General features: G+C 45.7%; 2 protein-coding genes across 3 annotated transcripts in view; one reads left to right on the top strand and one right to left on the bottom strand.

The window, feature by feature from the left end:
• CRB3 (crumbs cell polarity complex component 3) overlaps positions 1 to 14049 on the top strand; it is a 31451-nt gene extending 17402 nt beyond the window's left edge. For both annotated transcript variants that reach the window (XM_032212330.1, XM_032212331.1), the window contains exons 2-4: positions 4279 to 4509; positions 9932 to 9999; positions 13165 to 14049. In XM_032212330.1, coding sequence (XP_032068221.1) covers positions 4434 to 4509; positions 9932 to 9999; positions 13165 to 13368 — 348 coding nt within the window. In that variant the 5' untranslated portion in view covers positions 4279 to 4433 and the 3' untranslated portion in view covers positions 13369 to 14049. The remainder of the gene's footprint in view (positions 1 to 4278; positions 4510 to 9931; positions 10000 to 13164) is intronic.
• Positions 14050 to 18544: 4495 nt separating this feature from the next.
• Positions 18545 to 27934, bottom strand: part of DENND1C (DENN domain containing 1C) — a 48815-nt gene continuing 39425 nt past the window's right edge. Inside the window, exons 20-23 of the mRNA XM_032208807.1 lie at positions 26902 to 27039; positions 22968 to 23023; positions 19945 to 20155; positions 18545 to 19313 (exon numbers count right to left, since the gene is read on the bottom strand). Coding sequence (XP_032064698.1) covers positions 18777 to 19313; positions 19945 to 20155; positions 22968 to 23023; positions 26902 to 27039 — 942 coding nt within the window. The 3' untranslated portion in view covers positions 18545 to 18776. The remainder of the gene's footprint in view (positions 19314 to 19944; positions 20156 to 22967; positions 23024 to 26901; positions 27040 to 27934) is intronic.

Below are 27934 nucleotides of genomic sequence, written 5' to 3'. Positions count from 1 at the left end.
TTTCAGCCCTCTCTAAGTGGTTTACAGAGTCAGCATATTGCCCCCAACAACAATCCGGGTCCTCATTTCACCCACCTCGGAAGGATGGAAGGCTGAGTCAACCCTGAGCCGGTGAGATTTGAACCGCTGAACTGCAGTCAGCTGAAGTAGCCTGCAGTGCTGCATTTAACCACTGCGCCACCTCAGCATGTTCTTTATGGTTCTATGCAAACTAGCTTCCTAATATAAATGGCTATTCCCCAAATTTATGACCTGTATCCTATCAAGTAGGAGGTTTACACAGTGCACAGATACACATTCTGGATTCCATGGTCAGCTGACGTAGCCTGCAGTGCTACATTTAACCACTGCGTCACCTCGGCTCTAAAAAGGAAAATAACGCCATACAACAAAATAGAAAAACACCTAACAGAAGAAACATCAGAAGAAAATTTCATTGATTATATTGCCATTTTCTGGTTCAGGCTGTCCGTTTTTAAGGACTTAATACCATTTAAATCATTTTTACCATAATCTGTTAAATGGGAAATGAGACAGAATCAGCCTTGTAAATGAGAAAAGTAATATTGTAGTGGCTTGTTTAGCCAATTGATTAATTATGTTTCAGCAAACCATTTTTGGCTTCCAGCAGCCACATAGATAATCTGTATGATTAGTCACATTACTGGTTTATTTTTGCTCCCATTTGAGGTGTCCTTGGTTGCATCTGTTTGATTCAGAAAAACATTTAGGCAGAGCTCTAAAGTAATCCAGTAGTAATCCAGCAAACTATAAACCGAATCCAGAGATCCTTGTTAAGCCATAGTTGTAATAAACAAGCTAACAAGCAGTGGTATCAAACTCTGGTTTACTTCCTTAAACAATCCACGGGTTACCACTGGTGCCATCAAAAACCATTCTAATCCATAATGGCTGGATGCAGTGCAGCAATAGCAATAGCAGTTAGATTTATATACCGCTTCATAGGGCTTTCAGCTCTCTCTAAGCGGTTTACAGAGTCAGCATATTGCCCCCAACAACAGTCTGGGTCCTCATTTTACCCACCTCGGAAGGATGGAAGGCTGAGTCAACCTTGAGCCGGTGAGATTAGAACCGCCGAACTGCAGATAGCAGTCAGCTGAAGTGGCCTGCAGTACTGCACCCTAACCACTGCACCACCTCGGCTCTATTAAGTGTGTGCTGTGCCAAACAAGAAGGGTATCCTTTAAAATACTTTGAAAGACAGTTGCCAGAAATTAAACGCACACCATGTCTCCCAGGTGTAAGTTTATGAGTAACAGTTTATGGAGCATCACATTTTTATGGAGGAATATCTTATATTGCTGGACAGGATGACTGATCTATTGTCCCGGTTTTGTGTGTGGGTGTGGAGTGGAAAAAATATTGGAATTGCCATATTGGTGGAGAGCAGAATGTTCAAAGAATGCAGGAAGCCAGCTGCAGTTCTGTTCCATACCCTTATTGTGCATTCAGAAGAAGATCTGCTTCTGGAATCTTGCCCAGAAAACTTCAGGGATTAATCCAGACAGTCCTCAGACCTCAACACGGACTTGAGGGCATCCCTACCCCCCCCTCCCCAAACCAGTGGTGGGTTTCAAAAAATTTTGGAACCTACTCTGTGGGTGTGGCCTCCTTTGTGGGAGTGGCTTGCTGGCCATGTGACCTGGTGGGAGTGGCTTGCCAGCCATGTGTTTTTTTCTCTCTCTCTCTTTCTCTCTCTCTCTCTTTCCAAGAGCCAAGGTGGCGCAGTGGTTAAATGCAGCACTGCAGGCTACTGCTAGATCAGCAGGTCAGCGGTTCAAATCTCACCAGCTCAGGGTTGACTCAGCCTTCCATCCTTCCGAGGTGGGTAAAATGAGGACCCAGACTGTGGGGGGCGATATGCTGACTCTGTAAACCGCTTAGAGAGGGCTGAAAGCCCTATGAAGCGGTATAGAAGTCTAACTGCTATTGCTATTGCTATTTCCTTCCTTTTGTCTCTCTGTCCCTTTTTCTTTTTTTCTTTCATCTTTCACTCTTTTTCTTTCTTTTTTCTTTCTTTTTTCTTTCTTTTTCTTTCTTTTTTCTTTCTTTTTTCTTTCTTCTTTCTTTCTTTCTTTCTTTCTTTCTCTCTCTCTCTGTGTGTGTGTGTGTCTGTCTGTCTGTCTCTCTCTCTCTCTCTCTGTGTGGCAGTGGTGGGTTTCAAAATTTTTTGGAACCTCTTCTGTAGGTGTGGCCTGCTTTCCGGGTCCGCTGGTGGAACCTCTTCTAACCGGTTCGGTAGATTTGACGAACCGGTTCTACCGAATAGGTGCGAACTGGTAGGAACCCACCTCTGCCCCCCCCCAAAAGAAAACCAATGGAGAAAAGCTTGATAGTCATCATCAGCAATATCTGTTTGTAACCATCCCAGAGCATTTGATTAGTTCCTAGGAAACAAAATGCGGTGGTAGAGATCTCCAACCGGAATTCTTTCTGGTGATTGTAATGATGAATATATTCTCTGAGAGGACTTGGGTTCTAGTTACAGAGTCCTGGTTTGAGGAAGCCTCTCCAGGTAGTTCTTGGTCCTCTGACAAAAATCTTTCAATTATGAATGCCGCTGCTTCCTTCATCTCGTTCAGCGTTCTTTACTAATGGGAAAAGTCAATATCACAATTGTTTCCTTTGTTGAAACTTGGTACACTGTGATTGTTTGAAAGTTCCATAGAAATGTGATGTTTAATAAGATAAGAAGAGCCAAACTTTTTTTTCATCCTGCATTGACAAAGGCATATTTCTGTTCCTGCCGAGGAGCACTTGGGAAGCTGAATTACTTTAAGAATAATCAGGTTGATGATGGGACTCAGATAGCAATAGCAATAGCAATAGCAGTAGACTTATATACCGCTTCATAGGGCTTTCAGCCCTCTCTAAGCGGTTTACAGAGAGTCAGCATATTGCCCCCAACAATCTGGGTCCTCATTTTACCCACCTCGGAAGGATGGAAGGCTGAGTCAACCCTGAGCCGGTGAGATTTGAACCGCTGAACTGCTGATCTAGCAGTAGCCTGCAGTGCTGCATTTAACCACTGCGCCACCTTGGCTCAGTGAACCTTCCCAGGTGGGATGGGAAGAACAAGAAGAGAATATGCTTCTCTTACTCTGTCAAACAGGAGTAACTTGGGGGAGCATGGCGGGCCTAGGTATTATGGAGAGGGGTTAAAACTTTCCTGCCATGGAGATCCTAGTTTAGATGCGGTTTCTCCCCTCCCTGCTAATCACACTGGGGAGCGAGTAATTTTCATAAAGATTGTCCAGTTGCAGTTCTGTTCCATACCCTTATTGTGCATTCAGAAGAACATCTAATTGACCATTTGTTCAAAGGAAGAAATACCTTCTGATGATTGCAGACAATTTCTGAGTTTATTTATTTATTGGTCTGCTGCCCACTCCCGAAGGACTCCGGGCGGCTTACAATAAACAGAGGAAGGGGATAAATAGACAGACAGACAAACAACCGTTTAAAATACACAACATTCATAGTTACAGTGGGGGTGGCTATTTCAACATACCCCCCAGCCTGCCGGAGCAGCCAGATCTTAGTGGCTTTGCGGAAGGCCGGGAGAGTAGTAAGGGTCCGCATCTCCACAGGGAGCTCGTTCCAAAGGGCCGGAGCTGCAACAGAGAAGGCCCTCCCCCGGGGAGCCGCCAGCCGGCATTGGCTGGCAGATGGAATCTGGAGGAGGCCTAATCTGTGCGAGCTGATCGGTCTATGGGAGGTAATTGGCAGGAGGCGGTCTCTCAGGTACCCAGGTCCGATGCCATGTAGGAGTTGTTGTACTAAGGTTGTGGGATGTAACGTTCCCGTGGTTCGTCCATGAGGCCAATGTGGAGAAAAGACAGGACACAATCTTTCTCGGGATGGAGCGACCCAGATTGGGGGTCTGAGAGCCCCTTTTATTGAGATAGGACAAAGGCAGGAGGAGCAATAGCATGTGATTAAAAACAGCCTGTAAAAGTACAATTTCTAATCTACTGCTCAGGGAAGTTCTGTCTATATATGGTCAAATCCTGGGCGTCATTGGTAGGGCACATCTCAGGATGTTATGTTATGAACTATCAGGATGTTATGGAGTTTTAGGAGTTTGTTTTCTCCTGTGTGGTTCAGCGTGGCTCTGCATGCCCTGTTATCCACTGGGCCATGGGTGACCGCTATACCTACACAAGGAACTATATTACAACAGTGGGAGGCCCGGATTCAAACCTAGCAGTTGCCCAGACATTTGAGTATCATTCACTTTGTCTCTTTCTTTTCCAGTGGCAAACAAGGACTTTCTTGCAGCAGAAGAACTACCTGGAGTATTTGGGAAGTTGCTGCAATACAGACAGAAGTTAGTGCCAGCTGCTTCTCTCCGGCGGCAGTGGGGAATTCCTTCCCTTATCCTGCCCCTCTCCTGGCTGGAGAGGTGGGCAATGGCCGGTTCTGGACACCTTGCACTCCTTCTGACAGTGTCTCTCCAATCCCTTTGGCTTCCTGCATGGGGTCAGGGTAGGTGAGCTATCTTTGCTGCCATAAAAGAAATAAGAATGGGCTGGCTAGAATTTGGGGGGAGAACCTGGCATCTTTGCTGGCGGGTGGGTGGTACAATTGCCCATCTGTTTAGTGATTGCCCCAAAGAGTGGATCATGCCCAACAGTCAGAATGTCTTCTGTAAACCCCCCCCCCCCATAAAACTCTATATTTGCAACAGTTTTGATAGCAAATATCCAGTTTATACTACAAAGTCTGGGAATTCTATCTCCTGTTGGGAGTATGATTGGCTTTCATTGAATGGCTTTATTTTGGCAGGGATCCTACAATGTCTTAGACCAGCGTTTCTCAACCTTGGCAACTTGAAGATGTCTGGACTTCAACTCCCAGTATTCCCCAGCCAGCGAATGCTAGCTGGGGAATTCTGGGAGTTGAATCCAGATATCTTCAAATTGCCAAGGTTGAGAAACACTGTCTTAGACTGTAAAGTATTTAGCAAGAGTGCAGTGTCATATTCAAACAGTCTTCCATGTAAGGAATCATTATATACTTGTTTTTATTTCATTTGTTTTCCTTCTAAGCCATCTCAAATGCTAAAGCAAATCTAAGGAAATAGGCAAGAAATTAATGAAAACATTTGAGGGGGGAAAAACCGAAAGAAAAATCAATAATAAACCGTTAAAAAGCATGTTGGGAAAAAATCAGCATGAATATAAACGAAGTAAAATACTCAGTATCAATTCAAATATGGAGCAAGAGATCATTTTTTTTGCCCCAAGGCCTGTGGAACAAAGCCAAGTCTTCAAGCTTTCTGAAAACACAGCAGGATCCAGATTTTGAGCAAAGCAATCCCAGTAGGCATTGGATTGCAAATTGTAGTGCAATATCTGCTTTTATTGTCTATTTTGGGGAAACTCCTTTTATTCAAATTTAATTAAGTTAAATTCAACTTAACCCCTTGAACGTGTTTGAATATCTTGGGAGACTTTAGTTCATAAAGGTAGCTTAGAAATAGTTTTAATAAATAAATTACCCAACATTATGGACACAGCCTATTAAATTTCAAGTGTCACAATTTGCCAGAAAGTTATAAATGCATTATTTGGAAAATGTTTGACTTCCATCTTGGTAGACAGGAGAACAGTGGTGGGTTTCAAAAAATTTTCGAACCTACTCTGTGGGTGTGGCCTCCTTTGTGGGAGTGGCTTGCCATCCATGTGACCTGGTGGGAGTGGCTTGCTGGCCATGTGTTCTCTCTCTCTCTCTCTCTCTCTCTCTCTCTCTCTCTCTCTCTCTCTTTTTCTCTTTCCTTCCTTTTGTCTCTCTGTCCCTTTTTCCTTTTTTTCTTTCATCTCTCACTTTTTCTTTCTTTTTTCTTTTTTTCTTTCTTCCTTTCTTTCTCTTTCTCTTTCTCTTTCTCTTTCTCTTTCTCTTTCTCTTTCTCTTTCTCTTTCTCTTTCTCTTTCTCTTTCTCTCTCTCTCTCTCTGTGTGTGTGTGTGTGTGTGTGTCAGTGGTGGGTTTCAAAAATTTTTGGAACCTCTTCTGTAGCTTTGACGAACCGGTTCTACCGAACTGGTGCGAACTGGTAGAAACCCACCTCTGCAGGAGAAGCAAATTGGTTTCTGCTCAAAGAGATCACAATTATATATGCGCTTTGTTTTAGTAGTTTCAATTTCTCTGCGATCTGAGAAAGTCACGAATCGTAAAATTTCTGCTCACTCAAAGGTAGCGAGACATTAAAATAACATCTCAACTAAAAGCAGAACCCTTTTCTTCCCTCTGTGGCTTCCCCTGAATGCTTTGACTCTTGGCTAGACCTCACCTATGAATTGCAAAACAGTTTCAGGGTATATAGCCTTCAGGCCAGGGAATGAGAAATGGCTAAATCTTTAGTGCCCGCCTCTCACACTGGGCGTGGATTCTCTGAAACCTGGAAAGGCTTCTGAAACCTGGTGGCTCCACCACCTCCTACCTTCTCATTGAAACAGTGCTCAGGCCAAGACAGAAACGGAATGCCTGGGAGCAGAAACTATCTCAACATGAGCCACACCTGCCTCGAGAGCCAGGTGAAAGCTTGTCAAGGGAAGTTTCTTTAAAAAAATAAATAAAATAAAACCAGCAATTCAATAGTCAAGGAAGTCCTTCCCCTAAACGTTGCATTCTTGGGTGAGACTTAAAAATCTTGCTGGTATTTGGGACATTTTTAAAAGGAAAGTCACCGACGGACTAATTCAGGTGAAAAGATTGTTGAGTCCCTGTAGCAGGACAAAAAAACAAAACAAAACAGATTAGCAACTGAGTCTAAAAAATGTATTTATATAGGCACGATTTGAATGACACTTTGTGGAAGTAGTATATCTATGTTTCCGTTTCCCTAATGCCCAAAACATTAACTGGGGTATAAACAGAGCAGGCATTATCCCTCTTTAGGGTTTCCGATGTATTAGTGATTATCTAAGGACCTAGTGGTAAGTTTGAATCAGTAGTGGGATTCAAATAATTTAACAACCCATTCTCTGTCCTAATGATCAGGTGGGTAGGCGGGGCTTAGTGGTCATGTGACCATGTGGGCATGGTCAACTCAAGGTTACTCAGGTCGATGGGCGCTTCGTCTTAGCTGTTACAATGATAATAAGGGTTAACCGGAGAGGCAGTTTCTGTAAGCAGGGCAAAAAAGATGAGGCTAGAAGCAACACCAGAATGTTTCCTTCCTGCCTTCCTTACAGGATTAGCCCTGTAAAGTGGGAAAAAACAAAAGGAGATTTCTTCCAACAACCGGTTCTCCGAACTGCTTAGAAAGTTAAGAACCGGTTCTCCCGAATAGGTGCGAACCGTCTGAATCCCACCACTGGCTTGAATATTAGAAACAACCAAACCCTAACTAGCACTGGGAATTAGTGAATAATTGAAGCTATTCCTTGACAAGCACTTCTTATTCCTGCTGCTACCACCCTGGATTCCCCATGAATATTTGTCTGTTTCACACACAGAACTGCTATATCATTGTTTTTATTCAAACAAAAAAGAAATCCAGACGAACAGGTTGGAAAACCTACCTGTTTACTGCATTACAAAGATGCCTGGGTATATTATATCATAACAGTCACTAGGTGGCATTGGATTTAGTAGTGCACGGCTGAATTAAAATAACTCATTATTACCTTGGGCAGATTTGATTTCTTGGCTGGTGTGCTATTAAAAATCACCTTAGAAGAAAGACATGAATGGAATACCATTAAGTTCTGTTCTAAGCCCTATGGCATTCCACGTTTTTATTCCTGATTTAAATGCTTCTAAAGGGTGTTTATCAAACTGGAAATCTAGAGCCTGATTTACGCTCCTGCATTTAGATTTTTTGAGATTTGAGATTTTATTAACATTTGTAGGCCGCCCTTTTCCCTGAGGGGACTCAGGGCGGCTCACATAAAATCAGGGAGGGGGAATACAAAACAATGACGTGGACACATATAATAAAAGTAATAAGCAACATACATTCATCATTCGGGAGGGGCCGCTATCCTTGTCCCCAGGCCTGACGGGCTAGCCAGTTCTTAAGGGCTGTGCGGAAGGCCTGGACGGTGGCGAGGGTACGAATCTCCACGGGGAGTTCGTTCCAAAGGGTCGGGGCTACTACTGAGAAGGCCCTCCTCCTTGTAGTTGCCAGCCGGCACTGGCTGGCCGATGGAATACGGAGGAGGCCCAATCTGTGAGATCTAATTGGTCGCAGGGAGGTAATTGGCAGAAGGCGGTCTCTCAAGTATCCAGATCCACTACCATGCAGGGCTTTATGGGTGACTAATAGCACCTTGAAGCGCATCCGGAGATCGACAGGTAGCCAGCGCAGCTCGCGGAGGATAGGTGTTATGTGGGTGAACCGAGGTGCACCCACAATCACTCGCGCGGCCGCGTTCTGTACTAGCTGAAGTCGCCGGATGCTCCTCAAGGGCAGCCCCATGTAGAGCACATTGCAGTATTCCAGCCTAGAGGTCACAAGGGCCCGAGTGACTGTTGTGAGTGCCTCCCGATTCAGGTAGGGTCGCAACTGGCGCACCAGGCGAACCTGGGCGAATGCCCCCCTGGTCACAGCCGTAAGGTGGTGGTCAAACGATAGCTGTGGGTCCAGGAGGACTCCCAAGTTGCGGACCCTCTCTGAGGGGTATAAAATTTGACCCCCCAGCCTGAGTGATGGAATATTGGTCGAATCTTTGGGAGGGAAACACAACAGCCACTCGGTCTTTTCTGGGTTGAGCACAAGCTTGTTAACCCTCATCCAGTCCATAACGGCCTCAAGGCCTCGGTTCATCACGTCTGCCGCTTCATTGAGTTGGCACGGGGCGGACAGATACAACTGGGTATCGTCCGCATATTGATGGTATCTGATCCCGTGCCTACGGATGATCTCTCCCAGCGGTTTCATGTAGATGTTGAATAGTAGGGGGGATAAGACCGAGCCCTGAGGCACCCCATATGTTAGGGGCCTAGGGGACGATCTCTGCCCCCCCACTAACACCGACTGCGACCTGTCCGAGAGGTAGGAGGAGAACCACCGCAACACGGTGCCTCCCACTCCCACCTCCCGCAGTTGTCGCAGAAGGATACCATGGTCGATGGTATCGAAAGCCGCTGAGAGGTCAAGGAGGACCAGGATGGAGGAATGTCCTCCATCTCTGGCTCTCCAGAGATCATCGGTCAATGCGACCAAAGCGGTTTCTGTGCTGTAACCGGGTCTGAAGCCAGACTGGAAGGGGTCGAGATAGTTTAGGTCCTAGAACAAAGGAAATAGAGTAAGGCGGCAACAGTATGAATGAAAAGTTTAAGGGCCATAGTTGTTGACAAGCAGACCATGATCCAGCAAAGTGGCAGAACCACTAATAGTCAAGAATAATTTCCATTCAGCAGTGCTTTCATCTGCAATGCCATGTTCTACTTATGGCTAACTGACATTTTAAGAAAAACAGCAAGTGGAAAGTCCAGAAAGGCAGCCAGAATGGTGAGGGATATAAGACATATAATCCCATGACAAAAACGGAGAATAAATTGACTATACAGTATGTGTAGGGTTGAGGAGAGAAGATTGGAGTGATACGATATCAATTGTCAAATATGTAGGGGGGGGGGAAATAACATCTAGAAGATGGAGCAGAATCCCTTTTTTTTGTGCTCCAAGGAACAGAAATTATTCCCGAAGACAAATTAAATGCGCAGACCCAAACAGAAGGACTTTCCTAATAGACACCCAATTTTGAACAGACGCCGTTATGAGACTGTGGCCTTATTTTTTACTGGAGAGAATTAGGGGAAGCTTCAGTGGTCCCTTATCTGGAATGCTGTAGTTTGTTAATGGAAAAGTCTTGTACAACTGCACAGTTTCTTCCATGGCATCAGAGCCAGATATGAGGCTCTTACTGTATTTCTAATGCTGTTTTATGTCTCTCCAAGATTCCTCCAATGGCAACAGCACAGCCGGGCCCACGTCGGTGCTAACCACTTCTTCCAAAGGCCTCTCGGTAGGTATCTCAGAATGTGAGCTAACTGATTAATAAGTTCTTGAGGGAAAGGTATAGTAGCCCTTAGAGCAAGGGGGTCTTCAAACTTGGCAACTTTTAAGACTTGTGGACTTCAACTCCCAGAATTCTCCAGCCAGCTGCTGGCTGGAGAATTCTGGGAGTTGAAGTCCACAAGTCTTAAAGTTGCCAAGTTTGGGGACCCCTTGCTCTAGAGCAATTTCCCTTCTTTCCCGTGAGTGAAAAGAACACAATTGATGCTTGTATCAATAAGGAGCCGAGGTGGCGCAGTGGTTAAATGCAGCACTGCAGGCTACTTCAGCTGACTGCAGTTCTGCAGTTCGGCTGTTCAAATCTCACCGGCTCAGGGTTGACTCAGCCTTCCATCCTTCCGAGGTGGGTAAAATGAGGACCCGGATTGTTGTTGGGGGCAATATGCTGACTCTGTAAACCGCTTAGAGAGGGCTGAAAGCCCTATGAAGCGGTATATAAGTCTAACTGCTATTGCTATTTGCTATGGTGAACTGGGTGACTGGAAGATTGATAATGTACATTATAAGATGGGCAATGTGGAACATCACCACAAGATGGTGCCCTTTGGCTCACAAAGTGTTCAGCCTTTTAAAAGAGACACATCTTGAAAGATGAGTTGTGTCCTCACAGGATTGCTTATAAAAAGTCTGAGTGTTTTCAGTATATTATACACAAACACGAGAATGCATTGGCAATGTGGGTCTGGATTTGGACTGCACTTTTGGAATCAGAAACCAACAAAAAATAGAAGATCTCGTAAAAGTCTCTGCTTTCTGTCTGTGTGTCCATACATCCTACCATAATTGATAAGCCTACAAAGAAGTTGTGGTTTAGTGAATCAAATAATGAAGCAGTGTGTCTTGAATATGATTCTTAAAGCAGCTGAATCTTTTTCAGTTGTGCATAAGCTTTAAAAATGACAATCTGATCGTTTTATGGATAGCAGAGGTGCTTGGCTGGCGAGCCGAGGTGGCGCAGTGGTTAAATGCAGCACTGCAGGCTACTTCAGCTGACTGCAGTTCTGCAGTTCGGCTGTTCAAATCTCACCGGCTCAGGGTTGACTCAGCCTTCCATCCTTCTGAGGTGGGTAAAATGAAGACCCAGATTGTTGTTGGGGGCGATATGCTGACTCTGTAAAACCGCTTAGAGAGGGCTGAAAGCCCCATGAAGCGGTATATAAGCCTAACTGCTATTGCTATTGGCTTCTGTGAGATCTCAAATCCCTCTTCCAAATATTTTCAAAAGCTTTGCTCTGGCTTAGCGCATAAGCAAAGCTGTGGCTTTGTTGCAGATAGTCCTCCCGTTACCACTCAGTGACTGTTTAAAAGGTGCTGAACAAGGGGTACTTTTGATGGGTCCATAATGTTGTGCCCATTGCAGATTCCCTACAGTGAAAGAATAACCATTTGTGAATTTCCCTGATTGCTTCCCACAAGCAAAAGTCAAGGGAAAGCCACCAGGGAAACTCACAAGCCACTTCCATAAGTTGCTTTTGCCACTCTTCCTCCTGAGAAACCCCCCCTAGGGAGTAGGTCTGCAATATCCCTCTCCCTCCCATGCTCCATAGCATCATGCTTGCAGCACTCCCCACCTGCCCATGGTCCTTGCTGGACTGACCTCACTCCCCCAATGCCCAACCACAGTCCCACCAGCCCATATATGCTCCCTAGTTCCAACCCACAACATACCTACATCATCCACATGACCCCGGTGCACTCCTTCGCCTGGGACCTCTGCCTCTGCCCACTCGATCACCCAAGTGGCTCTTGTGTTATGACAGCAGCCTGGACTCCAGAGTTGATGCTTTATGATTATATTACTTAACAACAGCCAACCCAATCCCAATTGCCACCATAACTCACGGACTACCTGTACCAGTGGTGGGTTTCAAAAATTGTTCGAACCTACTCTGTGGGTGTGGCCTCCTTTGTGGGAGTGGCTTGCCGCCCATGTGACCGGATGGGAGTGGCTTGCCGCCCATGTGACCGGATATGAAGATGCCAACGACACTTGTCAGAACCACCTTAAATTACCCCACACACAGCACTGGCATGCATAAGAATAGGATGTAAACTTGTTTCTTAAAAGGCATCTTTGGTTTGCGTTAAAAGAACTTCAACACACGCAATGTTCTGATTGCACCACAAACGCAGTAGTCATCCTTCCCTTTCACAGAGGCACTGAGTTTTATAAATATGAGCATGAGAGTGTAGAATAATCCTATCCAAGGACCAGTGGTGGGTTTCAAAAACTTTTGGAACCTCTTCTGTAGGTGCGGCCTGCTTTCCGGGTCCACTGGTGGAACCTCTTCTAACTGGTTCGGTAGATTTGACGAACTGGTTCTACCGAATAGATGCGAACTGGTAGGAACCCACCTCTGGTGTGCCTTCCCAAAATATTTGAATATGTCTAAGTAATGCCGATGGTCAGTGTGGTGCAGTGAATTAGATGCTAGATTAGACTAGGGGAGACCCAGTTGAATCTACTCTCTGCTTACCCCACAGTGTAATTGCTAGGATAAAATGAAGAAAAGTCTCTCTGCAAATCCTCTTGAGCTTGGCGAGGACATTTGAGATACAAATAAGAATATTAATATAAATAATCAGGCACTTCCAGGAAGGAGAGGTTTTGGGTAGGAGCATTTGGCCCACTCATTTCCTTTTCTCTGAGAATGAAGTTGCAATATCAACAGTCTTATTTTTCCTCTCATGATAACCTCAGTCAGGTTCCTCCCAAGTGCTAAACAAGACTTCAGTATTCCTTTGACACTTTTATTATAAATAAACTGAGTTTTATAAATAGGAGCATGATAGTGTAGAATAATCATCTCCAAGGACCAGTGGTGGGTTTCAAAAAATTTTGGAACCTCTTCTGTAGGTGTGGCCTGCTTTCCGGGTCCACTGGTGGAACCTCTTCTAACCGGTTCGGTAGATTTGATGCACCGGTTCTACCGAATAGGTGCCAACTGGTAGGAACCCACCTCTGACCTGTACTGATGTGTTACATCTGTTGATTTGTGCAGTACAGACCGAAAGGGTGGTTAGTAGCGTTTCCACGGCGAGCTCTGCCTTTCTCTGTTATTGTGTTGAACAGCAACTAACCCTGCTCTCTCTTTCTTCAACTGTTCCTCTGCAGAAGGCGGAACTCGACGCTGCCATAGCCGTGCCTTGTGTTTTTCTAGGACTCTTGCTAATTGGCCTTTTGGTTTTCATGGGACTCAAAATTCGGGAGAAGCGCCAGACAGAAGGGACCTACCGGCCCAGCAATGAGGAGCAAGCAGGGCCCCGTATGGAACCACAGACCAACCTCAAGCTGCCTCCGGAAGAACGACTTATCTGACAGAGGAGGGAAAAGGGACTCTCCTTGGACAAAAGCTGCTTAGCACACTGGACTAAAGAAAAAAAATAAAGACTGAGAATGGACCTGTGAAATTGGAAGATCCCTGGTGTGGTTGGCAGCATTCCCATCTGGCTGGCTAGCTATGAATAGCTGTCGGTGGAGACTTTCCAAATACCAGAAACGAAAGAGCTGTGATGATGGGTGGAGATGCAAGGTGGGATCCTGCTCTCTGCACCCAGAAAGGAAAGGATGCTATGGGAACAGAACATGCTGGCTGGGATACCTTCTGTTTGCACTGTCCTCCAGGACAAGTCGTGGTCATCTTCCTAGAATAGAGTTGATGGCGCAGCCAGTAGGGGAAAGGTCGGTCTTTCTGAAGAGAGAAGAAGGATTGTGGCTTTGGGGTAGGAAGCCTGCTGCCTTGGCCCAACCGATGGATTCTGGGAGGGGACTTGCCTTTCAAGGGTTTTTTTTAACGTGTGTGCTGGTTGCCCTCTGCCTTTAAGAATGCCACTTTCTAATAAAATCCAATCTCCCCTTTTTTTTGACGAGGGGGAAAAAAATGGCACCATTTGGTGAACTGTGTGGTGGGAGGAGGGGTTGATGCCCTCAGTCGCTTGGTGGGAAGTTTATTCTGAAATGATCTAAATCAGTGTTTCTCAACCTTGGCAACTTGAAGATGTCCGGACTTCAACTCCGAGAATTCCCCAGCTGGCTGGAGAATTCTGGGAGTTGAAGTCCAGACATCTTCAAGTTGCCACGGTTGAGAAACACTGATCTACATGCATGCATGGAGGACATCACTCACACCAAGCAATAAAATGAAGCAAACCATAGAAAGCCTTATTCAATCTTATCGAGCAATCTAGAAATTTTTGCTAGATCTCACACATATTAAATATGCTGTTTAGCTATTCTTCAGTGACAAGGGCTGCTTCGTCATCCTTCTTCCAAGTTCTTCAAAGTTGCCATCAAGTTTATTCTGAAATGATCTAAATGCATGCATGGAGGACATAAGAGCCGAGGTGGTGCAGTGGTTAGAGTGCAGTACTGCAGGCCACTTCAGCTGACTGTTATCTGCAGTTCAGCGGTTCTAATCTCACCGGTTCAAGGTTGACTCAGCCTTCCATCCTTCCCAGGTGGGTGAAATGAGGACCCAGACTGTGGGGGCGATATGCTGACTCTGTAAACCGCTTAGAGAGGGCTGGAAGCTTTGTGAAGCGGTATATAAGTCTAACTGCTATTGCTATTGCTACATCACTCGCACCGAGCAATAAAATGAAGCAAACCATAGAAAACCTTATTCAATCTTATCGAGCAGTCTAGAAATTTTTGCTAGATCTCACACATATTAAATATGCTGTTTAGCTATTCTTCAGTGACAAGTGCTGCTTCGTCATCCTTCTTCCAAAGCTCTTCAAAGTTGCCATCTTTCATTGAAATTTTTGGTCATTCAATTTACATCCTATTTTTATTTCCTATCACTCAAGGCTGGGTGTATGATGCTCCTGCTTCCTATTTGAGGCAGGTGGCGCAGTGGTTAGAGTGCAGTACTGCAGGCCACTTCAGCTGACTGCTATCTGCAGTTCGGCGGTTCAAATGTCACCGGCTCAAGGTTGACTCAGCCTTCCATCCTTCAGAGGTGGGTGAAATGAGGACCCAGACTGTGGGGGCGATATGCTGACTCTGTAAACCACTTAGAGAGGGCTGAAAGCCCTATGAAGCGGTATATAAGTCTAACTGCTATTGCTATATTGCTATTTCTCCACAATCACCACTCTGGGAGTGAGTTGGGCCAAGAGAGAGAGTGACTGGCCTCAAAGCACGCAGCTGGCTTTCCCGCCTTAGGGCGGGCTCCCTTTAGTAGTAGTAGCAATAGCAATAGCAGTAGTAGTAGTAGTAGTTTATTGGTCTTGTATGCCGCCCACTCCCGAAGGGTTCCACCACAAAACCGCGGACGACAAAATTGCGATCGACGAAAGCACGCATTTGACGTCATCACAGTGCGACGAAAACATCGCGCTGTGATCGAAAAATGTAAAAGTAAAGCGAAAACCTTACCCTAACCCCCCCAAACCTAACCCTAAACCTAACCCTTAACCTAACCCTAAACCTAACCCTTAACCTAACGCTAAACCTAACGCTAACCCTTAACCTAACGCTAAACGTAACCCTAACACTCTAACCCTAACCCTAACACTCTAACCCTAACCCTAACCCTAAACCTAACCCTTACCTTTATTTGAATCGGCTTGCTTTAATTTTATTTTTATTTCAATTTTTAATTTTTTTCGTCGCGCTGTGGTGACGTCAAATGCGCGCTTTTGTCGATCGCGCTTTTGTGGACCGCGGTTTTGATGGGTCACGCTCCTGAAGGACTCCGGGCGGCTTACAATAAACAAGGGAAGGGGATAAATAGACAAAACAACACTTTAAAATACACAACATTCATAGTTACCGTGGGGCTGGGTACTGGCCTGCCGGAGCAGCCAGGACTTAACGGCTTTGCGGAAGGCCGGGAGGGTCGTAAGGGTCCGGATCTCCACGGGGAGCTCGTTCCAAAGGGGTGGAGCTGCAGCAGAGAAGGCTCTCCCCCGGGGAGTCGCCAGCCGACATTGTTTGGCAGATGGAATCCGGAGGAGACCTAACCTGTGGGATCTAATCGGTCTATGGGAGGTAATCGGCAGGAGGCGGTCTCTCAGGTACCCAGGTCCGATGCCATGTAGGGCTTTATAAGTAACGACCAGCACCTTCCTTTTCTCTGCATTGAATAGAATGCAGGCCGTGCGTATTTTATTTTTTTTAATGCATTGATGAGTTAACTCTAGAATAAGGGCCTGAAGAGACCTCCAGGCTTCCCTACGGGTGTCCTTGTCTTATGCCTATCTTTTAGTGATTGTTCAAAGTTACAGCAGCGCTGGGAAAAAGTGAATTTTGACTGGTCCTTGCACTTAGGACCATCACAGCATCCCTGCCGTTTCACGATCAGAATTCGAGCACTTGGCAACCAGCACATATTTACGATGGTTGTAGCATCCCAGGGTCCCACGTGGCCACCCTTGTGACCAGTGGTGGGTTTCAAAAATTTTTCAAACCTACTCTATGGGTGTGGCCTTCTTTGTGGGAGTGGCTTGCCAGCCATGTGACCTGGTGGGAGTGGCTTGTCAGCCATGTGTTTCCCCCCCTCTCTCTTTCCTTCCTTTTGTCTCTCTGTCTCTTTTTCCTTTTTCCTTTCATCTCTCTCACTCTTTCTTTCTTTCTTTCTTTCTTTCTTTCTTTCTTTCTTTCTTTCTTCCTTTCCTTCCTTCCTTTCTCTTTCTTTCTTTCCTTCCTTCCTTTCTCTTTCCTTCATGTATTTCCCCCCCTCTCTCTTTCCTTCCTTTTGTCTCTCTGTCTCTTTTTCCTTTTTCCTTTCATCTCTCTCACTCTTTCTTTCTTTCTTCCTTTCCTTCCTTCCTTTCTCTTTCCTTCATGTATTTCCCCCCCTCTCTCTTTCCTTCCTTTTGTCTCTCCGTCTCTTTTTCCTTTTTCCTTTCATCTCTCTCACTCTTTCTTTCTTTCTTCCTTTCCTTCCTTCCTTTCTCTTTCTTTCTTTCCTTCCTTCCTTTCTCTTTCCTTCATGTATTTCCCCCCCTCTCTCTTTCCTTCCTTTTGTCTCTCTGTCCCTTTTTCCTTTTTCCTTTCATCTCTCTCTCTCTCTCTCTTTCTTTCTTTCTTCCTTTCTTTCCTTCCTTTTTCTTTCTTTCCTTCTTTCCTTCCTTTCTCTTTCCTTCCTTTCTCTTTCTCTCTCTGTTTGTGTCTGTGTCTGTGTGTGGTGTGTGTGTGTCAGAGGTGGGTTTCAAAATTTTTTGGAATCTCTTCTATAGGTGTGGCTTTCCGGGTCCACTGGTGGAACCTCTTCTAACCGGTTCAGCAGATTTGACGAACCAGTTCTACCGAATAGGTGCAAACTGGCAGGAACCCACCTCTGCTTGTGACCTTTCCACCTAGCTTTTGATTATGATGATTGGCCTGATGGTTCCGTAGCTTTATCAACCTAGAGGGGAAAGGACTGGCTTACAGCTTACAGAAAAATGAGCATGCAAGAGTCTCTCTCTTTCTGACAGAACCATCATTACCTTAAGACTTTAGGTAATACTGCTTGATTTTATTTATCGGGCTTTGAACTTCAGGGACTCATTTACATATGCAAACCATGCCAAACTTACTTTTCCTGATACGCTGCTTGAAGAAAGGTTGACCTGGTTGAAGCAGTCTTCCACACTGAAAGGAGGAAAGGAACTCTGGCCAGCTCAACAAATTCATTTATTAAAGTGCAGGTTCTAGGAGAGAAGTCCCTGCCAGTTGTTTGTTTGTTTGTTTGTTTATTCATTTATTTATTTATAAAATTTATATGCCGCCCAATCCCGAAGGACTCCGGGCAGCTTACAAAAAAGAGAGAGAAAAAAAAGAGAAAAAAAGACAGTTTAAAATTGCAACACCACATACATTCATTCTAATCGGGGCTGGACCTCAACAGTGAGGTCAACAGCCCCAGGCCTGCCGGAACAGCCAGGTTTTAACGGCTTTCCTGAAGGCCCTGAGAGTGGGTAGGGTCCGGATCTCTGGGGGGAGCTGATTCCAAAGAGTCGGAGCAGCCACAGAGAAGGCTCTCCTCCGGGGGCCCCCCAGCCGACACTGTCCGGCTGACAGCATCCGAAGGAGGCCCAATCTGTGGGATCTTACTCGCTGCTGGGAGGTATGTGGCAGTAGGCGGTCTCGAAGGGGGCTGTATATGAACTAAATGCTCCTTTTCCTTTTTCCTATTGATAGGCATCCCCCCTCTCCTCACTAGAGCCGAGGTGGCGCAGTGGTTAAATGCAGCACTGCAGGCTACTTCAGCTGACTGCAGTTCTGCAGTTCGGCTGTTCAAATCTCACCGGCTCAAGGTTGACTCAGCCTTCCATCCTTCCGAGGTGGGTGAAATGAGGACCCGGATTGTTGTTGGGGGCGATATGCTGACTTTGTAAACCGCTTAGAGAGGGCTGAAAGCCCTATGAAGCGGTATATAAGTCTAACTGCTATTGCTATTGCTAATCTCACCGGCTCAAGGTTGACTCAGCCTTCCATCCTTCCGAGGTGGGTGAAATGAGGACCCAGACTGTGGGGGCGATATGCTGACTCTGTAAACCGCTTAGAGAGGGCTGAAAGCCCTATGAAGCGGTATATAAGTCTAACTGCTATTGCTATTCTGCTGCTGGCAGTGTTTTTATGTGCCTGGACAGATGAAGCCCTTCTGCACTGCTGCTCCCTCTTGAAACACCTCCAAGTTTAAAGGGTAACGATGACTCAAACACTGGAAGGTTCTTTTCTATTTTCAGGATGCTCTTTCAGGCCTCAAATCTTTTCTTCAGTTCCAGCACCTTGGGCTACAACAACTGCCTAGACCCTAACTGAGGCGGTAAGCTGGTGACCCTACCTAGGATGTTCTTCTTTGCCACGGAGTCACTGGCTTTCGTTTGTAAAAAGTCTGCAGATGTTTGGATGGTGGAACCACTAGCAATCGACGACTCCACCTTTCTGTTCTCATTGATTGGAGGTTGAAGGGCCTGGTCAGTCCTACATTCCTGTTGCAACTCGGTAGCAGTGTGGCTCTCTGGTGTAACTGGACTAGGAAAGGCAGTTTCAAGGTCTGCCCCGTGGGTCATTTCTGCTTCTGATGGCTCACCCCTAGCCTCCTGGAAGGAAAGATTTGGGGTGTCCAGACCAGGGCAACCTTGCAGCTCAGCGGAACTGTGGACCAACACCTCATTACTTCTCCTTGCAGCTCTGGCAGGTGACGAAGGGTCTGGCAAGTTCTCTTCATCCATGCAGCCCAGGAACACTCTGTCCTCAGACAGGGAATCTTCAGCATCATCCTCTTCTTCAGACAGGGCTTTGTAAAGGTCCTCTCTACTGGGCCTCGGCTGCAACAGGTCCAAAGACAACAGGGTCAATATTCAGCTCCGTTGCTTAAAGATGACTAGAATTTAGCTCTTTCCTTACTATTTATCAGCCAGATTTCAGGGCCTGCAGTAGCCACAGTGCTAAGCTCAAGGAGGAACAGCAGCTGGGGTTACCTGATTTATGAGCTGAAGTGGCACAGTGGTTAAGAGTGCAGCACTGCAGGCTACTTCAGCTGACTGCAGTTCTGCAGTTCGGCTGTTCAAATCTCACCGGCTCAGGGTTGACTCAGCCTTCCATCCTTCCGAGGTGGGTGAAATGAGGACCCGGATTGTTGGGGGCAAATATGCTGACTCTGCAAACCGCTTAGAGAGGGATGAAAGCCCTATGAAGCGCTATATAAGTCTAACTGCTATTTGCTATTGCTATTGCAGTTCAGTGGTTCTAATCTCACCGGCTCAGCCTTCCATCCTTCCGAGGTGGGTAAAATGAGGACCCGGATTGTTGTTGGGGACGATATGCTGACTCTGTAAACTGCTTAGAGAGGGCTGAAAGCCCTATGAAGCGGTATATAAGTCTAACTGCTATTGCTATTGCTATTATTGCAGCTGGACCTCTTTATAGGTACCCAGAGTCTCAGCTGGCAGGGCTTACCTTAGTATAGAAGTTCTCCTCTTCTAGGTGATGGAAATCCAAGCTGCGGGTCCCGTAGAGAGGCTGTTGAGCTTGGCTTGACTCCAGCAAGTTTAGTGTCTCAAAAATTTCCCCCAGGAGGTCAAATTTCTCTTCATTCAGATAACTGTCACCTCCCGCAGGTTCCACAGAGGAGTCTGGGGAAGGTGATTTGAAGGGAGTTGAAACATCCCTGGAAAATAAATATAGGAGAGAGCTTGACATTTCTGTATAGGTGAGGCAGTTAGTAAAATACAAGGGGAACTATCTTACTAAGCAATTGGATTTGCTAAAATGCGTGTTTCATTTCTTCCTCCCTATAGGACTCTTCTCACAAAAGGTGCAAGAAAACTAATCAATAAAGCAGATGGATATTTGTTTTGAAGCTGAGAGTCAAAGGCAATATGTCAGGCCTGCAATTATATTCCTTTTAGAATTTTGGCCTGCCACACTTTCTCTTATTTCATTATGCTGTTTCATTAGTAGAGTTGATGGGAGGAGGGAATAGACAGGAGTAGGATTGTGGAATGTATTGTTATCCTTCTTTTCTAGAAGACCATCTTTTGTCTCCGCACTTTTACACCTGACTGGAAGCAGTGGGTGGAGATGCCAGTGTGGAAGAAGAAGATTGGACCATGTGATGGATTTGTGAGTGTGGGGACAAGATCATGAACTTTTAACTGGGTGGGATTCTGACGTCATTTCCAGAATTGGGATTCCATAGCAATGTGCTAAGAAGTCTGCTTTATTAAATTGGAACTTTAAGGATCGTTTTGCCTTGGACTCTGATTTAATTCGACATGATACTTGGAACGCTGACACAATATTTAGGGAGCTACCAGATAAGCTAATCTCAGTCTGAGTTTGCACAACACCACTAGTGGCATTCATTGGATGGTCAAATGGGAGGAGTCAAATTTAAAAAGCAGCATTTTGACGCTGCCTCTTACGGATATGTGGCGTGGTGCTGTTTACAAATATGCAAATTTTGGAGCTTGTGAAACCACTTCCACTATGCCAGTTCCTTCATTTTGAAAAAAAAACCTCCAGTCCTGCAGAGAACTCTGAACATTGTCACTGCATATTACAAAGCTCCCTGCGTGGAAAGGTTTTCTACATTTGCTGTGGGCACAGGCTGTATCTATGGGCTTTGCTGCATGCTCTTTTTTGAAAACTCTCCCCATTTAAACACACACACACACACACTCACTCACACACACACACCCCTGGTAAGCCCCAATTATGGGAGGAAGCTAACTGCTTCCATCATCTGTCAATCGGCTCATCACAAGAGTCCATCACGACAGAACCCAATATTTTTACTGTTGCCTTTGTTATATTTGTGGTTTTTTTTATTTGTGCTGCTAAATAAATAAAGGGAGACTAGTATAGATCTATTTCAAGCTATTTAGCTCTCATCAGCTAGCCATACCCTTACTGGGATTTGAACCTGGGCTATATTACATACTAGGCAGACATCTTAGCCATTAGGCCACAGGCTCTTATCCGTTATCAGCGAAGCCAGGGTGAAAGGTATCTATTAGATATTTACAACCCCTGGTAAGCCCCAATTATGGGAGGAAGCTAACTGCTTCCATCATCTGTCAATCGGCTCGTCACAAGAGTCCATCACGACAGAAACCCAATATTTTTACTGTTGCCTTTGTTATATTTGTGTTTTTTTTTAATTTGTGCTGATAAATAAATAAAGGGTAAGGGTATGGCTAGCTGATGAGAGCTAAATAGCTTGAAATAGATCTATACTAGTCTCCCTTTATTTATTTATCAGCACAAATAACACACACACACACACACACACACACACACACACACACAATTTTGCTCAAGGCGGGTGAGGTTCCTGCATTTGCCCAGATGAGGAATTCTTGATAAGTGGCACTCCTCTAAATTCATGTTGCCACATTTTTTAATGAATTTAAATTGCGTTATTTAGCCATAATGCATTAGCGGGGGAAATAGGGTAGGCTTGACTCGCTGACTAGAGTCGTTATCTTGTTGATTTACCATTAGTTAAGAGTTAGTGACCCCTGTTGCAATGAGTTTGAGAATTAATTGATGTTTCGTTACAGGGACAACCTTTAGGTTACTATTTTCTCTCTGTCTCTCTCCCTCTGTGGAAAAGAAGATAACTGTACAATGAATGTACCCTGTACAATACGGCAGAAATGCCGGTAGTTTTTCCAGAGCTGATTGGACAAAGTTTTTATTTTATTTTTACATAGGTCTTCTCTTTTCTCTCAGTGCGGTTTGTGCAGAAGCATTTCCTAGGGAGCTGAGCCCAGTGGTGGGATTCAGCCGGTTCGCACCTATTCGGGAGAATCTCATCTCCTCCGAAATCCTAGCCTTACTTCACATTAATGCTGATGTTTGTTCTACTGGCAGAGGGAAGGAATGGGAAGGGAAACCATGGGAAGGAAACAAAACTAAGAGAATCCTCCAATTGCTTTCCTAAACATGTCCAACATTTAATCTGTAAGGCAGTGGTGGGATTCAGCCGGTTCGCACCTATTCGAGAGAACCGGTTGGTAACTTTCTAAGCAGTTCGGAGAACCGGTTGTTGGAAGAAATCTTCTTTTGGTTTTCTTCCATTTTACAGGGCTAATCCTGTAAGGAAGGCAGGAAGGAAACATTCTGGTGTTGTTTGTAGCCTCATCTTTGTTGCCCTGCTTACAGAAACTGCCTCTCTGGTTAACCCTTATTACCATTGTAACAGCTAAGGCGAAGTGCCCATCGACCTGAATGACATTGAGTTGGCCACACCCACGCAGTCACATGATCACCGAGCCCTGCCTACCCAGCTGGTCATTAAGGAAGAGAACCGGTTGTTAAATTATTTGAATCCCACCACTGGCTGAGCCCCACATGTATCAAAGGTCCTTGGGACAGACCTGACACACACACACAGAGAACTCAGCTAATAAAGCAGAGCAGCTGCCAGAGGAAGAAGTAATGGAGCCCAGCTGCCCTCCATTGTCTTGTCTTACCTTTGAGTCTCCAGTTCCGTCTCACTGTTCGTCCTTTGTGGTCGCCTCGGGCGAGACTGAAAAGAGGAGAGAACCTGAGTCACCATGCAGCCCTGGGCTTGTAAGGGATCGGCTAACTTTTTCTTAACAGTATACTTTTGAGGTTCTGGAGATAGGAAAGTCAATGGAACCTTTCCTTTGGGATTTAAAGTTGTATCCTCGACTTACAGCCATTCAAAGCTACAATGGCACTGAAAAAAAAATGACTTATGACCATTTTTCACATGACCGTAACAGCACCTCCATGGTCACCTGTTCTGACCCCCCCCTCGTCCCACACCAAGGCACGCCGAGCCAAATATACTTTACGGAATTCATTCACAGACAGACAGGTCCTTGGCAGCAATCCAGCATGCCAAGCTAACCCCACAGTTCTCCAACATTAGTGAATGCATTGACTTCTGCAAAAGGGGCATGTGCACAAGCAGTCCTTTTATAGTCTGGAGAGGAGCCTAATGACCACCAGCTGAGTGCAATTTCCTCCTGTAACTGCGTAATTGTTCTTTACGCCTATTAGCTCTCCGGTGCCGGGCATCTAGGAACAACTCCCTTGGCTCCTCCCCACTGCTGACATCCGGATCACACTCCCTTGTCTCCTCCCCACTGGTCCAAGGCTCAGGCGCCTCCTGGTGGCCAACCAGCCTCTCTGCGCCCTGCTCAGAGTCAGAACCCTGTCCAGGGTCCTCCACATCCTCCAGAGCCGACTCATAGGGCCCCTCGCTGTGGGAGTCTGGTGGCAGCTCCAACGGCTCTTGCTGGGCCACAACAGTCACCTAATCAACATTTGGATGCTTGGCAACTGGTTTATATTTGTAGTGGTTGCAGTGTCATGTGAAGCCAGATTCACTTAACCACCATCTTACTAACTTAAGAACTGCTGTGATTCATGAGAGCCATAAAATGGGTCAAAATTCACTTGATGGCCTCACTTAGCAACAAAGATTTTGGGCTCAGGTGTGGCCATAAGTCAAAGACTATCTGTATTCCTCACTTGAGCCATCATAGCAGAATGCCCCAGACTGACTGTCTTGCAGGTATGGTTGCACTTCAGTCTCAAAAGCATCGGCATTGATCCTACTGTCTGAGGACTTCTGTGGGTGGAACCAAAACATCTGGCAGATACACAGTTAGGGGATGTTCAGTTGGTCTAATTATATTCCTGGGATGGGATGGGGGAAGGGGAAAGACTCATTTAAAGATTTCCAATTCATCAAAAATGCAGCTTTTGGAAGGAAGAGGAAGAGCAGGAGTAGGAGAAAGGTACGGGAAGAAGGAAGGGGAAGGAGAGGAGGAAGGAGGAAAGTAGAGAAGGGAGGGAGAAAGGAAAGGAAAGGGAAAGGAAAGGAGGATGGAAGGGAGAGAAAAGGAAGGAGAGAGGGTAGGAAGGGAAAGAGGAAGAGTAGGAGTAAAGGAGAGGTACGGGAAGAAGGAAGGGAAGGAGAGGAGGAAGGAAGAAAGTAGAGATAGGAGAGAGGGTGGAAGAAAGAGGTAAGGGAGGAGGAGGATGGAAAGGAGAGGAAGAGGAGGAGAGAGGATAGGAAGGGGAAGAGGAAGAGCAGATTAGGAGAAAGGTACGGGAAGAAATGAAGGGAAGGATTGGAGGAAGGAGGGAAAGGAGAGAAGGGAGGGAGGGAGAAAGGAAAGGGAAAGGAAAGGATGGATGGAAGGGAGAGAAAGGAAGGAGAGAGGGTAGGAAGGAAAGAGGAAGAGTAGGAGCAAAGAGAGGTAAGGGGAAGAAGGAAGGGGAAGGAGAGGAGGAAGGAAGAAAGTAGAGAAGGAGAGAGATAAAAGAAAGAGGTAGGAGAGGAGGATGGAAAGGAGAGAAAGAGGAGGAAAGAGGGTAGGAAGGGAAAGAGGAAGAGCAGGAGTAGGAGAAAGGTACAGGAAGAAGGAAGGGAAAGGAGAGCAGGAAGGAAGAAAGTAGAGAAGGGAGAGAGGGAGAAAAGAAAGGGAAAATAAGGTGGTGTTACAAGAGGAGGAAGGGATGGTAAACAAAGCAACCCAAACTGTATATTATAACCTATTAAATGAAATAATAAATGTATAAGAATGATAAATGTTAAAAAAAAATGCAGCTTTTGAGGCACCATCCTTTGATATTCTTTCAACACTCTTAGTTAACAACAACAAAAAAAAGTAGTGGCATATAATTCTCTTTCTCCAGGCTTGGGAAATGTGCCTGCAAAAAAGGTTATAACAGAAGGAAGGCCCCAAATCCTGCGGATTTTCTCATTTCTGTCCAGAGAAAACTTTTGTTCACAATCTCTGAATCAGGCAATTAAATATTCTGAGTTTTGCCTGCATACAGAAGGGAAGAAAGTCCCATCTGTAAATCTGCTGAGTGACTTATTGTCCTTTTACAATGAATTTAAAAGGAAGCCCTGCACCTCTCTGGTATCAACACAAAGGAGGATCTGCCATAGAAAATGTCTATTATTATATAGCAGGCTATTATTCCCAAGATTATTCAGAGGAGCCATCAACAGTTCGCCCGACACGGAATGAGATAGTTTTATCTTGAAATTTAAATTTATTTATTTTTATCCTGCAGCACTGTTACTTTCTGCTTTGTGAATAATATATTGGGGTTTTGGCATATTAGATGGACATTAATTGAGTTCACTTCACATAGCTGCTCTTCTGAGCTTTCTTCTGCAGGAGATACAAAATTTATTTGTAGTTAGCTGCTATTAATATTCCAGCTATTTTCTTCCCTTCAGTCCCAGGGCACAAAAGCATAAAATTACATTCTAAGAATAATTATGAGAAGTTAAGGGCCCATGAAATGTTACTAAGGTCTATTTCGTAAACCTTTGGCTGTCTACGATGAAAGTATTGTTTTTAATGACTGAGCTATATGAGACATGATGGCCTTAAGATATCTTATAATTTGTTTGATTACTTACTTACGTTCTACTCCTCATAACTGCTTACACAAGTTGCACACATTCAAAACTTCCTGCCCACCTTTTAGCAATAGCAATAGCAGTTAGACTTATATACTGCTTCATAGGGCTTTCAGCCCTCTCTAAGCGGTTTACAGAGTCAGCATATCGCCCCCACAGTCTGGGTCCTCATTTCACCCACCTCGGAAGGATGGAAGGCTGAGTCAACCTTGAGCCGGTGAGATTTGAACCGCCGAACTGCAGATAGCAGTCAGCTGAAGTGGCCTGCAGTACTGCACTCTAACCACTGCGCCACCTCGGCTCCTTCCACTGTTGTGTCCATTATCCAGAAGGATATTCCAGGGAGGTTCTTCTCCCCCCCCCCACCCCCAGCTCTAATTTTCTCTACCACTTTCTCTTTTCGGTATCCTTAGCCCAGTCTCTGCCCATTCACCCTGGTCACAGACTTGCTGTCAATCATCTCTCTTTTCCCTATCCCTCTTTCTCCTAGGAAAAGCCCATTTCCTTTTCCCAGGAGAATTTCCTACAGCAGGGATCCGGCGCCATGCAAGACTTACTCCAGCGGGCCGTTCATCTGCAGCTGTTCAAGGAGGTACACAATTGTGAACCTGGCAGATTCCCAGTTAATGCTTCAAGCAAATCCTGGGGCGGGGGGAGGCAGAAAATGAGCCGGTGAGATTTGAACTGCTGAACTGCAGATAGCAGTCAACTGAAGTGGCCTGCAGTACTGCACTCTAACCACTGCGCCACCTCGGCTCTTAATCAGAAATATGCCCCTTCTCTGTTTCTTTTGAGTTTTGACGCAACTGGTCCAAGAATCTTGAGGAATTGCTCCAGAGATCTATTACAGAGGACAACCTAATATTTGGGCCACGCAGCAATGGGCACCAGACCTGTTCTTCCGCTCTTGTTCACTTCCTTCCACTAAAGCTCTCCTGGTTTGGTTCCTTCCAGTCTTTAAGCCACTAACACTTCCATTTTCTCCATACCTTCCCGAAGTGCTGAGTGATGGGCAGGCGCCTTTGAAGGATCTCAGACTGTTTATTTCGGGTAGGCAGGATGGGACTGGAGATCTGGCTGTCATTCGGGGAGTGTTCTTGCTCTCTGGACTGGCGTAAACTGGAATCCTAGAAGAAAACAGTGTCGTACAGACAGTGGTGGGTTTCAAAAATTGTTCGAACCTACTCTGTGGGTGTGGCCTCCTTTGTGGGAGTGGCTTGCCACCCATGTGACCGGATGGGAGTGGCTTGCCGCCCATGTGACCGGATATGAAGATGCCGACGACACTTGTTAGAACCACCTTAAATTACCCCACACACAGCACTGGCATGCATAAGAATAGGATGTAAACTTGTTTTTTAAAAGGCATCTTTGGTTTGCGTTAAAACAACTTCAACACACGCAATGTTCTGATTGCACCACAAACGCAGTAGTCATCCTTGCCTTTCACAGAGGCACTGAGTTTTATAAATATGAGCATGATAGTGTAGAATAATCATATCCAAGGGCCAGTGGTGGGTTTCAAAAAAATTTGGCACCTCTTCTGTAGGTGTGGCCTGCTTTCCGGGTCCACTGGTGGAACCTCTTCTAACCGGTTCGGTAGATTTGCGAACCGGTTCTACTGAATAGGTGCGAACTGGTAGGAACCCACCTCTGCTTACAGAGCAGGGGTGTCAAACTCAAGGCCTTGGGGTACTTAGATCTCGTCCATGGGGCCGGTCTAGAAACAGCAAAGATCCAGCCCACGGTGCCTCTGCCAGTGAAAATGGAGCTTGGGAGGGCCAGATACGGCCCTCCCAGGCTCTGTTTACAGCCGTAACGGCCTCTTGCCACCCTCTGCCAGCAAAAATGGAGCTCAGTCCCTCAAGCTCCATTTTTGTGGTAGAGAGCGGCAGGAGGCTATTGTGGCTGAAAACAGAGCTCGTTTTCACTGGCAGAACATTCGTGCCACCAGACACAGCAGACACGAGTGATGTCAAGCTGGCCACGCCCACCCTGACTATCCCTATTCTGGCTCCCAAG

This window comes from Thamnophis elegans, chromosome 2 (genome assembly GCF_009769535.1).
Source record: "Thamnophis elegans isolate rThaEle1 chromosome 2, rThaEle1.pri, whole genome shotgun sequence".
NCBI classification, from domain to species: domain Eukaryota; kingdom Metazoa; phylum Chordata; class Lepidosauria; order Squamata; family Colubridae; genus Thamnophis; species Thamnophis elegans.
The sequence above is the reverse complement of the archived record's forward strand: the minus strand, read 5'-3'. Positions and strand labels throughout refer to the sequence as shown.